Source organism: Lepus europaeus, unplaced genomic scaffold (genome assembly GCF_033115175.1).
Source record: "Lepus europaeus isolate LE1 unplaced genomic scaffold, mLepTim1.pri SCAFFOLD_311, whole genome shotgun sequence".
Taxonomy (NCBI): domain Eukaryota; kingdom Metazoa; phylum Chordata; class Mammalia; order Lagomorpha; family Leporidae; genus Lepus; species Lepus europaeus.
In genome coordinates this window covers 1-14,132 of record NW_026909187.1, presented here as the reverse complement: position 1 = coordinate 14,132, position 14,132 = coordinate 1, and the positions used below count along the sequence as shown (strand labels likewise).

Here is a 14,132-nt window from a genome sequence, read left to right as displayed (position 1 = left end):
AGCACACGACTGGCTCTCGAGTTCTCAACGCGCTAGCACGAGCCGGCTGTGGCACGCCAGGAAAGGACGGGTGGACGAACAGATGATGGGGGGCTGGGCGGTGGGCACACTGGTGCCTGAGGAATGGGAGAGTGACTGGCTTACGTCATCTGGGGAGATGGACGGCGGATGGGTGGATGGAGGGAGGGACGATGGAGGTGCAAACGCATGACGGTATCGGCAGCACTAACATGTAGAAGGACACACAGAGGACCGAGCCAGGCAAGCCTCCTCGGGACGCAGACACAGTGGATGGATCGAGCGCGTAAGCTGCGCGGGCGGCAAACCCGGGTCCCTGCTCGCTAGCTGCCGTCTGCTTACCTCTGCGCGGGCAGCTTCCTCGCCGGCAGAGCGGCCAAAGTCATAGCCGCTTCGTAGGGTTGTCGGGAAAATTAAATGGACACTACACGTAAAGTCCAGAGCCTGGTGAGCGCTCCAGAATTAAAGGCACCGTTATCCTCCTCTCGAGCGCTCAGTGCTTGCTGGACAGGTAACGGAGGGACGGACAGATGAGGCACTGTCGTCCGTATGCGACACTGAGCTGCAGCCCCACCACCCTCTGGCTGTGTGGCCGTAGCCACGTCACTTAACCTCTCTGAGCTGCGGTCACATGAGGGCCTTCCCATCAGAGACATGGGACCCTTGACGCCAATACTGGCCGCTCTCGGGTCTCAGGACGCTCAGCCCAGCTGCTGAAGCGCTCAGGACAGAGTCCTGGTGAGTAACCGCGACTCCTGACACTGGGGGCGGGGCCTCCGCCGAGCCTGACTCTCTAGAACCACCGCCTCCCTGGGCCTCAGGGTCTGAAAAACCAGGAGACGTCAGGGTCAGGGGTCAGTGGCTGAGCTGGCCGGATCAGAGCAGGGGCGGGAACAAGGCTGAGCCAGCTCCGGCACTTCTGTAATGAGCCCACGGCTTCTGCCCGGCCCCCGACCCGGCCGGATCTCAGTGACCTTGACTTTGAAGAGGTCACAGAGAGGAACCTCTTGGCACACTGGAAAGAAACCTCCCCCAGACCACAGGAAGCAGCCAGCGGGAGAGCTTGTGAGCCGAGCAGGACAACACAGCCGCTTACGCTTGGGTCAGATGCCTCTAAGGAGGTCCCTCCACAGTCCCCTCGGCCACTTTCGTTGGCAAGAGTCCACCCACCTAGGCTGACCTCTCCAGACATCTGACCGAGGAGCTCCACTCACTCTCTTAAGCTGGGCAGGGTGCCAGGGCCAGAGCCAGACTCCAAGGACAGGACAAAACTGCCCCAGGCCCCACGGCACACACAATGTAGCCAGGCAGCGGTGGCCCCAAAACACGCAGCCGCTGTGATGCCAGCAGGCCTGGGAGCAGGTGCACCCTGGGCCTCCCAGACGGGGGAAGCCCCACAGGCAGGGCTCAGTGGGGTCCCCCTAGGCAGAAATGGGCACCAGAGGAGGGGCCCCTCTCTGGCCTCCTGTCTCCCTGCCAGCCCCCTGGCCAGGAAGCAGGCGGGCGCTGGCCCAGGGCCAAAGGAGATGTGCTCGTGGTTGGAGATTCCAAGAACTGTGCCGCGTGGCCTGTCGGCTAAGGAAGAGCCCAAGGCTGCCGGCGTGAAGGTGCAGGGGCGAGAGCCCACAGGCAGCCCCAGAGATCTGGGGGGGCGCAGCCTGCTCCTCAGCGCTCGGCAGCCCCGACGGCACTGGAGGCAGACAGCAGCCGCGAGGCAGCGTTGCTGGGATCCCTGGGATCTCAACCCAGCCCCAGTGCAAGGCTGGGGACGGCCCCTTCAGCTCCCTCCCGGCCCAGCAGGAAGGCGGAGGCCTGTGGAAGCGACCCTGGGACAGGGGAGGGGCAGCCTGCGGCCAGCAAGCAGAGTCTGGCCCAGGACTCGAGTCCACCTGGTCACAGCGGCCAGAGCAGGGCTGAGATGCGACCTTGGGGCTTGGGGCCTCTCCTCCCCTCTGGAGGGGGCGGCAGGCGCCCGCTGTTACTGGGCTTTCCCTGGGCCACTCCTCTGTCCTGGGCACCTCTGCCCCCTCCTCTGGCCTCGGAGCTCAGCCCCGACTCACCTCTCTGGACGCCGCCTCGGCTCAGTCGGGCAGGCACGTGGCCAGGCTGGCGTTCTCAAAGGCATTTCTGTCTTGGCTTTAGACAAACTGTTTCACATTCGGTATCTCCTGCTCCACCATAAAGGTTCACAGAGCTGGACCGGCTCTCCCTGTTCCCAGGCGACCCCGGCCACGGCCGAAGACACAGACTTGGCCCATGGCTGGCATCAGAGAGGCTTTGCTTTTCAGCAAGCGAGACGTACGGGCCGCTTTCCACCGCCCAGCCACAGAGGTGCCCCACCTCCACAACCGAGAAGCCCGGGGCTCAGAGCCCTGCACCTGGGGAGCCCGTCTCGGGTTGAGGGAAGACGTGTGGGTGTGGCCAGCACCCCTGTCCTGGAGGGGAGCCCTCCAACTCCTCAATGGGCCGTAGGCACCAGGAAAGACCTGGAAGGCCACGCCACCATCGCAGCCCAGCCTGGCCTCTGCTCCCACCCCGCCCTGCCTTCCTAGGACTGCCCAGGGGGCAGGGTCCTCCTGCGGTCTCCACTTTGTAGGAGGAGCCTGAGAGGGGCCTGAGGCTGCTAACACGGCCAGGCGGCCGCCTTCTGGGCGCTTCTACAGGGGACAATGTGCGAGGAGCAAGGCCGTCACAGGAAAGCAGGGGCCGGACGGTCTGTCCGCCTCGGGCTGCAGGGACTGGCAGGAACAGGCAGAGGAGCCCAGCGCCAAGCAAACGCCAGAACAGCCCCGCGCACGGCTGGGCCTCTGGCAGGCCCCAGGACGACGTCTTCCAGGCAGCCCCCAGGGCAGGGAGGGCCAGGCTGGGAGATGAAGTTGACGGGTTCAAGCGCCGACTCCAACCAGCTGGTTGGGGTACCTGGGGCACTGTGTTGAGAATGATTCTGAAGTCCAATCTGGGCCGTGAACATCACGATCCCTTGACTGGGGCTGCCACAGGCCTGGGGCGGGGGAGCACCTGTACCAGCTACAAACCACGCCCCTCCCAGGTCCAGGGCTCTCTCTGCACAGTCAAACAACAAGGCCTGTAGGTGAGCTCCTTTCTCGGATGGCTGGGCGGCCAGTCCCTCTCTCACCACACCCTGCTGGGAACCGATGACGGCCAGACCCGAGCGGCAGGCCCGGCTCTCAGCACTCCACACGCCTCCCCCCACCCCACCCCCACCGTGGGGTCTCAGCGCCCAGCTCCTCACCTTGGGCTGGAAGGACACGCGGTGCTTGGTGGGCTCTGCCTCCGGCCTGGCCTCCTCCCCGGAGCCCTCGCTGTAGCTCTCAAACTCGCTGGAGCTCCAGCCTAGGTCCTCGGCCTCCCGGGGCGCTCCGTCCCGGTGCACGTCTTCGTAGAGCAGGCCCCTGTCCACCCCTGCAGGCCAAGGGACAAGGCAGGTGAGCCGGAGCCCCGGGCCCAACTCAGGCCCAACTTCCGAGCCCAGGCGGGAGGGGCGGGGCTGGCGAGGGGGGCCCTGGCCCTGGGCCCTGAGCCCCGGCTCCCTTCCCCAGATGTGAACAGAGGCGACGCCCAGGCCTCTGCCCCTCAGGGTGCAGGAAGAAACCCAAGAAACGTGTCAGGCCCACAGCGGCTCAACAGTTCCTTCAGGGGCCGGCGCTGTGGCATCGCAGGTCCACTCCAGACTAAGCCTGGCCTGAGGCACCGGCATCCCATTTGGGCAACAGTTCGAGTCCCGGCTGTTCCACTTCCGATCCAGCTCTCTGCTATGGCCTGGGAAAGCAGTAGAAGATGGCCCAAGCGCTTGGGCCCCTGCACCTGTGTGGGAGACTTGGAAGAAGCTCCTGGCTCCTGGCTTCAGATCAGTGCAGCTCCGGCCGTTGTGGCCATCTGGGGAGTGAACCAGCGGATAGAAAATCCTTCTCTCTGTCTGTAACTCTGCCTCTCAAATAAATAAATCAATCTTTTAAAAATAGTAGTAATGATTCTCCTCAGTACCAGCCTTGCTGTCCTGCGGCCTCAGGGCTCAGCCTGGGCCTTCTCTGCAATTTGTAGAGCAAAGACGGCCTGGGTCAGGCCTGACTCAGGCCGCGGACGGCGCCCCCGGTGGGTGGGGGGTGACAATGGAGCTGGGGCAGGGTTGAGATGGCACAGAAGGGGCTCCATGCGGGCCCAGCGCGGTCCACTAGGGGGCGCGCCTGACCCGGAGTCCAGGAGCCGGCCCTTTCCTGCCAGAGCCCCCTAGGAAGTGCCTTGGACTGAGAGCCTGGGACAAGGAGCCGGGGTCCTCTGGCCTGGACGGGCGGGGCCTGACAGGAGCAGGGTACTCAGGCCCTGGGCAACATGGCTGCGACCTGCCTGCTGGCCTGTGGGGATCCCACAGGAGGCCCAAAAACAGAGCCACAGATCACTGCTTACCTGACCAGCAAAGGAGGTGAACTGTGGAAACTCCACAGAGAAGCCTCGAGTCAGAAACCACCACTGCCCACAGAGTGAAAGCAAGAAAAATGGAGTCACGCAGGTCGAGCCAGAGCCTGATGACGTCACTCAGGTCAAGCCAGAGCCTGATGACATCACTCAGGTCGAGCCAGAGTCTGATGACATCACTCATGCTGAGCCAGAGCCTGATGACATCACTCAGGTCGCGCCAGAGTCTGATGACGTCACTCATGCTGAGCCAGAGCCTGATGACGTCACTCATGTCGAGCCAGAGTCTGATGACATCACTCATACTGAGCCAGAGTCTGATGACATCACTCATGCTGAGCCAGAGCCTGATGACATCACTCATGTCAAGCCAGAGTCTGATGACATCACTCATGCTGAGCCAGAGTCTGATGACGTCACTCATGCTGAGCCAGAGTCTGATGACATCACTCATGCTGAGCCCAGAGTCTGATGACGTCACTCATGCTGAGCCAGAGTCTGATGACATCACTCATGTCAAGCCAGAGTCTGATGACATCACTCATGCTGAGCCAGAGTCTGATGACGTCACTCATGCTGAGCCAGAGTCTGATGACATCACTCATGCTGAGCCCAGAGTCTGATGACGTCACTCATGCTGAGCCAGAGTCTGATGACATCACTCATGTCAAGCCAGAGTCTGATGACATCACTCTATGCTGAGCCAGAGTCTGATGACGTCACTCATGTCAAGCCAGAGCCTGATGACGTCACTCATGCTGAGCCAGAGCCTGATGACATCCTCAGGTCGCGCCAGAGTCTGATGACATCACTCATGTCGAGCCAGAGTCTGATGACATCACTCATACTGAGCCAGAGTCTGATGGACATCACTCATGCCAAGCCAGAGCCTGATGACATCACTCATGTCAAGCCAGAGTCTGATGACATCAACTCATGCTGAGCCAGAGTCTGATGACGTCACTCATGCTGAGCCAGAGTCCTGATGACGTCACTCATGTCAAGCCAGTCTGATGACATCACTCATGCTGAGCCAGTCTCATGATGTCACTCATGTCGAGCCAGAGCCTGATGACATCACTCAGGTCAACTCAGAGTCTGATGACATCACTCATGTCGAGCCAGTCTGATGACATCACTCATGCTGAGCCAGAGTCTGATGACATCACTCATGCTGAGCCAGAGTCTGATGACCGTCACTCATGTCGAGCCAGTCTGATGACATCACTCATGCTGAGCTAGAGCCTGATGACGTCACTCAGGTTCAAGCCAGAGTCTGATGACGTCACTCAGGTCAAGCCAGAGTCTGATGACGTCACTCATGCTGAGCCAGAGCCTGATGATGTCACTCAGGTCAAGCCAGAGCCTGATGACGGTCCACTCAGGTCAAGCCAGAGTCTGATGACATCACTCATGCTGAGCCAGAGTCTGATGACGTCACTCATGTCAAGCCAGTCTGATGACATCACTCATGCTGAGCCAGAGTCTGATGACGTCACTCATGTCGAGCCAGAGCCTGATGACATCACTCAGGTCAAGTCAGAGTCTGATGACATCACTCATGTCAAGCCAGTCTGATGACATCAACTCATGCTGAGTCAGAGTCTGATGACATCACTCATGCTGAGCCAGAGTCTGATGACGTCACTCAGGTCAAGCCAGAGCCTGATGACGTCACTCGGGTCAAGCCAGAGTCTGATGACGTCACTCGGGGTCAAGCCAGAGTCTGATGACGTCACTCATGCTGAGCCAGAGCCTGATGACGTCACTCATGTCGAGCCAGAGTCTGATGACATCACTCATGCTGAGCCAGAGTCTGATGACCATCACTCATGCTGAGCCAGAGTCTGATGACGTCACTCATGTCGAGCCAGTCTGATGACATCACTCATGCTGAGCCAGAGCCTGATGACGTCACTCAGGTCAAGCCAGAGCCTGATGACGTCACTCAGGTCAAGCCAGAGTCTGATGACGTCCACTCGGGTCAAGCCAGAGTCTGATGACGTCACTCATGCTGAGCCAGAGCCTGATGACGTCACTCATGTCGAGCCAGTCTGATGACATCACTCATGCTGAGCCAGAGGCCTGATGACGTCACTCAGGTCGAGCCAGAGTCTGATGACGTCACTCAGGTCAAGTCAGAGTCTGATGACATCACTCATGTCGAGCCAGTCTGATGACATCACTCATGCTGAGCCAGAGCACTGATGACATCACTCATGCTGAGCCAGAGCCTGATGACGTCACTCAGGTCAAGCCAGAGCCTGATGACGTCACTCAGGTCGAGCCAGAGTCTGATGACGTCACTCAGGTCAAGCCAGAGTCTGATGACGTCACTCAGGTCAAGCTCAGCGCTTGCCAGAAAGATGCTCCTCATCAGACTGGACAGACACCCCGGGCAGTCCGATGACGTGTGTTGCTATGGACGATAACCTCGAGTTACCTTCCTATCGCACCCCGAGAATGAGCGGGAGGACGCCCTGGCCTAGGCACTGGATTGGCGGCACCCGGGGAAACTCCGAGAGCACGACTGGTGGGTGACAAGCGGGCCCCCACGGAGACGCCCCCCAGCGTGGCCAGGATAAAAGGAGTCTTTCCCACCGCTCTCCATCCTCTCGGGGATCATGGCCCGGGTTGCGTGTGAACCTCTGGATCTGCATCTGGAGCTGAAGAGGCAGCCCGTCACTCTGCACGGAGCAGGTAGCCGGCACAAGCCGACCACGGATCAAGGGCCCGGTGCGCGTGAACCTCTGGGTCTCCTCGCACTTGGAGCTGAAGCGCCAGCTCGCTAGCCCCTTGCTATGCGACACAAGGTGACTACGGAATCAAACTCCAGCAGAGGGGCCGCCACGCTGCCTGGCCTGGACATTTCATCAGCCTGCTGCCAGAGCTGACCGCAGAGCCGGCCCAGCCTCTCGGCAGGGGACCTCTCCAACTCCTCGCCTTGCTGTCCGCCTGGGAACTCCGAGCCCACTGCCCAGAGTGGCAGCCACCCCACGACTCCTGCTGTAAGTGACTGCTCCGAGCCCACCGCCCAGAGTGGCAGCCCCCCACGACTCCTGCCTGTGACTGATCCGAGCCCACCGCCCAGAGTGGCAGCCCCCCCACGACTCCTGCCTGTGACTGATCCGAGCCCACTGCCCAGAGTGGCAGCCACCCCACGACTCCTGCCTGTAAGTGACTGATCCAAGCCCACTGCCCAGAGTGGCAGCCCCCCCACGACTCTGCCTGTAAGTGACTGATCCGAGCCCACCGCCCAGAGTGGCAGCCCCCCCACGACTCCTGCCTGTGACTGCTCCGAGCCCACCGCCCAGAGTGGCAGCCCTCCCACGACTCCTGCCTGTGACTGATCCGAGCCCACTGCCCAGAGTGGCAGCCCCCCCACGACTCCTGCCTGTAAGTGACTGCTCCGAGCCCACCGCCCAGAGTGGCAGCCACCTCATGACTCCTGCCTGTAAGTGACCTGATCCGAGCCCACCACCCAGAGTGACAGCCACCCCACGACTCCTGCCTATGACTGATCCGAGCCCACTGCCCAGAGTGGCAGCCCCACCACGACTCCTGCCTGTGACTGATCCGAGCCCACCGCCCAGAGTGGCAGCCCCCACGACTCCTGCCTGTAAGTGATCTGATCTGAGCCCACTGCCCAGAGTGGCAGCCCCACCACCGACTCCTGCCTGTAAGTGACTGATCCGAGCCCACCGCCCAGAGTGGCAGCCACCCCACGACTCCTGCTTGTAAGTGACTGCTCCGAGCCCACTGCCCAGAGGTGGCAGCCACCCCACGACTCCTGCCTGTAAGTGACTGATCCGAGCCCACTGCCCAGAGTGGCAGCCACCCCACGACTCCTGCCTGTAAGTGACTGATCCGAGATCCGTCTCTGCCGGGACGTGGAGCTCCGGACCTTAAACACTGACTCTGCGTGGCCGCGCTACGAACCCTGAGCACGCAGCCTCTGTAAGTCACGTCAGCCATGTCAGGACTGTGCTTCGACCCCGAGACTGAAAACAACGGTAGACCCCTTGCTGTCCACAGACGACTGCCCTCCAAGCTACGTTAACACTGTGGGCTGTGGGCTGTGGATTAATGAATAAGCTCAAGTAGTATTACTGATATTGATATTAATTAGCGTTAAGAGTTCGTTCCAGTAATTCTTTAGTGTTGCCGTTAATGGAACAGTGTTGTAACCTGGAGTTACGTTGTTAAGTGCTAGCAGTTGAGTGTTGTTATACGCGTTAAGTATACGGTTAGTGCTAAGCACATCGATACCGAGGGGTGTGTCAACGGTGATACTGGTCAGGGTAGTGACCTTAGGGAGCACATTGGTGAGTGGTGAGATACAAGCCCTGGTGCGGGAGCAATGAAGTCTCTCACCGGGAAGGCAGTCTGTGTCCCCGTGTTCCTCTCTTCCCGTGCTCTGACACGTCGCCCTTAAGCCCTGTCCAGCTGCGTGACATGTCGCTGGCAACATGGCCCAAAGCCCCAAAGCCTGTCCTGGGGTGGGCGGGAACAGAGGGCCCAGCCCCAGCTCTGTCACCTGGAGGTCGGGCGTGAGCCCGCGGGGTCAGACAGCACACAGGAAGCTGGGCATGGGCAAGGGTGAGAGAGGAGGGGCCCGGAGACCTCCCCCTGAGGCTGCTAACCACCAGCTGACAGGAGACCCCGGGCAAGCCTCCAACAGGGGCAGCTGCCCGCCAGGCCTGACGGCCCCCGGGAGGGCTTGGGCACCGTCGGCCCCTGCTGCACCCCACGGGAAAGCTGGGGCGGGGGCTGGGGGGGTGGCTACTGGAGAACATGCAGGGGGCTCAGCAGGAGACTCAGGTTCCAGGACCAGGATGGGCCATGAGGTATTTTTAAGCAAAAATAATAGAGCCCGCTGTCCCCAGAGATGGGGCAGTTGGCGCACAGGGCTATGACCATAGAAGGCCGCACTGCTGTGCTTTGGCCGCGGGGGATGCCCCGTGAGCAGCAACCACAGAGCTTTCACGGGCACCCGAAAGGAGCCACGGAGCACCTGGGAGCTCTGTGCTTCCGTGGGGTGAACCATGGCTGCCCGCCTGCCTCTTCGTCACGCGCGACATCTCCCAGCAGCCCTGGGGCATGCAGGGTGCAAGGTAGCACCCCTCCTATTGGATGAGAAATGGGGCCTAGAGCAGCGACGGGGCTGGTGATGGGCAGACAGTGAGCGGGGCTGGAGCCCGTCAGGCCGCCGACCGTCACGCCGCCCCAGGGGCCACCCTGGAGCTTCCTTAGAAATGCCCCCACAGCGGGGAGATAGGTCACAAGATCCCCGGACCAAGTGTGAACCCCTGGGCCTCCAGGGAGCTCAAAGGGGAGCCCTGCTTCTGCTGCCGGGGGCTTCGCTGACGCCCAAGATCACCACCCCTTCCCAGGCGTTCGCTGCCGCCCGCTCGGTAGCCCACGTGGAATCCGCACCACTCCCTGAGGGCGGAGCTGTGACCAGTCCCATTTTACAGATGCCCAACTGAGGCCCTGGGAGTGAAGGGGTTCTCTGCGCAGCCCTCCACAGAGGCCTATGCGCTCAGGACGATGTTTTTAATTCGATTACGAAGGAGCCAAGGCCCAGCGGCAGAGGCAGGATGTGAACCAGGCCTGTGTGAGGCCGCCGGCACCTGCACCTCGCACCACCTCCTCTCCGCACTCCCGCTTAGCCTGTCAGGCCTGGGGCCGGCCGGTGCTGGGCCCTCGGCACTGACAGCGCTGCCTAGAGAGGCCCTGTGACTCTGGCGCCCTGAGTCCAGCTCTTTGCAGCCTGGTCTCACCTAAGCCTCCACAGCCCGGCAAGCAGGGGTCAAGGGCCTAGGGACCGTGGTCACGAATTTGCACCCCAGGCCACCTGCTCCTAACCACCTCAAGGCAGGGCTGCAGACGGGCCACGTCCTCCCAGGCCCTGAGGACACCACGTCGTGTTTCCCACAGGACAGGAGCCCCTGAAGACAGGAGGCAGCGCGGCACGGAAAAGACAGAGCTGTGGCTGCGCGACCTGGGCGGGGGCGTCACCTCTTGGTGGCAACGGGAGCCGAACGCCCTGCCCTGCCAACCTCTGCCGGGTCGGAGGATGCGCAGCAGGAGCCCAAGCTGCTTTACCTGCCGAGAAGGCCCCCCAGAGCCCCTGGGGTGGGGGACAGAGAACGGGAGTCACAGGGAGCAGGTGCCAGCCCAGTGCTGCCTCGAGTTCCTGTCTGCCAAACCCATCAAACAAGATACCCACCCCGCCAGGAGTCTCTGGCCTCGGAGGTCGGCACACAGGGCTCTCCAGCTGCCCTGACCCACTGTCCCTGCTCCCTCCCATCGGGCGGCTGCAGCAAGACTTCCCCCCCCCCCCAACCGCTTTCTGACCCGGGGGTCCTGGGGACTGTAGGGGCTTTCTGCTTTTTCCTTCAGCCTAACAACCCAGACTTTCTGCCCCATTTCCAAGAGAGAGGAAGCAAGGCGGGGGGAGGGGTGAAATGATCCATGGATCCCACTCACAGCTGGAAGTCGCCCAGCCAGGCCCCCAAAGCCAGCCCAGCCTGGCCACGCCCCCGGCAGCCCCAGGCTCCTCGGCCTAGATGACCACAGTGGTTTTCAAATGCCAGACGGAAAGGCACTGGGGCTGGGAGGGAGGGGAGGAACCAGAAGCAGAAGCTGGTTCCCAGTCCCTGCCCACCGCCCTCCCCAGCCCCCGCCCCCACCGCAGAGAAGCAGGGCTGGGAAGAGGCCATACCGGGCTGATGGGCATTCTGGGCTCTCGCAGGGGACGTCGTCGTAGATCACATCTTCTTCCAGGGCGGGGAACGTGAACCGCTCGACTGCGAGTGGAGAGAGAGCTGGCGGCTGGCCGCGTCCTGGCCGCTCAGCCGCCCCGGCTCTCAGGGGATGCTGGTTCCCAGCGTCTCCCCGCCCCCAGCCTCTCCAGGCGCCTGCCAGTGACCGCAGACCCCCGCCCGCCCGCCCGCCTGCCCATCTGGCTGCCACAGCAGCTGTCCGGGCACCTGCAGGGAACACACGCAGTCCCGCACCTGCACCCTGGCCCCGGGCACCCTCAGTCACCCAGGCCTGGCTGGGTAGAGCCGGGATTTGGGAAAGCAGCCCCCACCCCTCCCCCACCCCCATGGGAGCCTGTCCTCGGGCAGGAAGAAGACAGAGCGTAGCCCCTACTGAGGCTTCCCTGGGAACCTGCCACAGCCTCAAACTCCTGCCCCACAGATGCTGCCAGGGGCCCTCAGCCTCCCTCCCCTGGGGGCCCAGGACAGCCCTCCCCAGCCTGCGGTCCACCCAGCAAAGGGACCCAAAGCCAACAGGGACCATGTCACTGGCCCTCCGTGGCCCCTGGGCGTGGACCCCAGCAGTGGCCAGGTCACAGCTTCCCCTGGCCCAGTTGAGCCCCTAACACCCCCATGCCCAGACAGAGCCCCTGCTGCTTACCCAGGTGCACAGCCCACCCTCTGCCCGGGACCTCTCTCCCCAACCTGCTGCCTCTCCCTGCGCTCAGGGCTGCCCCCGGCCCTGCCCCTGCCTGCCTCTGTGTGGTTGTGTGCCCAGAGGGACCTGGTCAGGGCCACCAGCGTAGCCCCCCACCCCCAGCCCTGCTCTGTCCCCAGGCGAGGAGCATGAGGCTGGCTACCTATGTGATCTCTTCCCAGATCCCAGCTCCCCCGGGAGCAGCCACCCTCCCACAGAGGGTGCTCGCCGGCCGGGAGGACACTCTGAGATACCCTGGCCCTCCCCAGGTGGGCGCACCGGCCGGTGCAGGGGGACTTACTGCGACGGGAGCTCTTCCGCTTCCAGCTGGAGCGCCGGGCCCCTGGGAGAGCCGCGTCCACGGCCTCCCCATTGCTCAGCGCAGCCGGCACCCTGCGGGCCGAGAGACGGCGCCATGAGCCATAGGGAAAGGCGTGGCAGGACCCTTGAAGCCTTGGGCAGCCCCTCACCACATGGGCAGGGCAAGGGCCAGGCGGCAGCAGGTGGAAGGCCTATGGCCGGGCTGGCGCTGGACAACACCTGTCCCATTAGGCCCGGCCTGGTATGATGAGACCATGAACATCAAACGCGTTCACCGTGACAGGCACCCTGCACCCTGCACCCTGCACCAGCGGCCCGGCCTCCAGCGGCGCGGACTCGAGGGAAAGCTGCCCCTCTCCTCTCCCACGTGCACAGGACGAGTGGGCTGGGGGCCCCTGCTTCCCACAAAGCTTCAAAAGCCCACACACGGTGAGAGAGGGCCCCTCCCCCCCCCTTCCCCCGCAAACACACCACATGCCCTTGGGGAGGGCCTGGGACACATCCAAGAAACCTGGCCACCACCGCCTGACGCCACAGACCCCTGATGCGACGTCCCCACCAGGCACTGCACCCCTGTGCTGCTTCCGCCCAAAACCTGTGACGGCGCAGAGCGCTGCCCAGGGCTCCCCAACGCCCCCTCAAAGCCACGGAAGCCACGGAAGGACCAAGAAATGGGCGTGGGCCAGAGGTGAGAAGCAGAGAGCTGCCGCGGCCGCCACGGCCACCGCCCCATGACACTGCTGAGCTCTCGAGAGACGCTACCGCGGCGAAGACACCTGCTCTCATCTGTCATCGTCAGGCATTTCATCCTGTGCAGCCACTGGCCTCGGCCTCCGCCACTGTGGGGGAAGCTGGTCTTGGGAGCCGGCAGCACCGCCCTGGGGCAAGGCAGACGCTCATTCCGGCCCCAGGGTGAGGCTTCCCACTGATGGGTGGTGAAGGCCAAGGGGAACCCCCAGGCCTCTCTTTCCAACTGCTGCTTCCTTTGAGCCAACACCTCCCCAACCCGGAGACATGGCGACGGCGCTGAGCGCCCGGAAACACGCAGACACGGCCAAACGCTCCGGCCGTGCGTCACAAAGCCTCCCAGGGTCCGGCCTGACACCCGCTCCCGAGTCCAGCTTGCCGCTAAAGAGCACCCTGGGAGGCAGCGGTGACGGCTCAAGTCCCTGGGTCCCCGCCAGCCACGCGGGAGACCTGATGGAGCTCCTGGCTCCCAGCTTTGGCCTGGCCCCGCGCCCAGCGGTAACAGGTATTTGCAGAGTGAACCAGCAGATGAGAGATTTCTCTCTTTCTCTCTTAGCTTCTCAGATAGATGAAATAAACAATCTAAATATTTGCCTCACAGACTCCTGTATCAAGGTCACCTATTTTGCCTGTTAAGCCACTGGGGTATTTTTTTTTTTCTGATAAAGAAAAGAAATTTATTATTTATTAGTTTGAAAGTCAGAGTAATACATATATAGAGAGATCTTCCATCCACTCATTCACTCCCTAAAGGCCACAATGTCCAGGGCTGGGCCAGACCAAAGCCAGGAACCAGGAGCTTCATCCAGGTCTCCCGTGTGGCCCAGGGGCCCAAGCACTCGGGCCGTCTTCCACTGCTTTCCCAGGCTACTGCATAGATCTCAAAAATAAAGCATTCCACATAGATTCCACGTAGAGCCACAGACCCAAGTTCAAGGCTCTGACTGCCTGCGTCCCCCCCAGCCCCGGTGTTGCTGTCCCGATTCCCAGGGTGGCATCAGGAGGCAGGACTTTCTGGAAGTGATTGGGTCAAGAGGGTGGGGCTCTCACGAATGGGGTTAGCGCCCTCCTAAACACAGCCCAGAGTTCTCCCTCAGCCCTGCCACTGCACGAGGGCACAGCGAGAGGACAGATGGCCGCCTGGGGAC

The 14,132-nt window shown here is 62.2% G+C and overlaps 1 protein-coding gene across 1 annotated transcript in view; it reads right to left on the bottom strand.

The window, feature by feature from the left end:
- LOC133754916 (rho guanine nucleotide exchange factor 10-like protein) overlaps window positions 1–12,493 on the bottom strand; it is a 78,226-nt gene extending 65,733 nt beyond the window's left edge. Inside the window, 5 exon segments of the mRNA XM_062185257.1 lie at window positions 3,272–3,441; window positions 11,180–11,192; window positions 11,194–11,264; window positions 12,218–12,309; window positions 12,387–12,493. Of these exon segments, the coding sequence (XP_062041241.1) occupies window positions 3,272–3,441; window positions 11,180–11,192; window positions 11,194–11,264; window positions 12,218–12,309; window positions 12,387–12,493 (453 nt within the window).
- Between the last annotated feature and the right edge of the window lie 1,639 nt (window positions 12,494–14,132).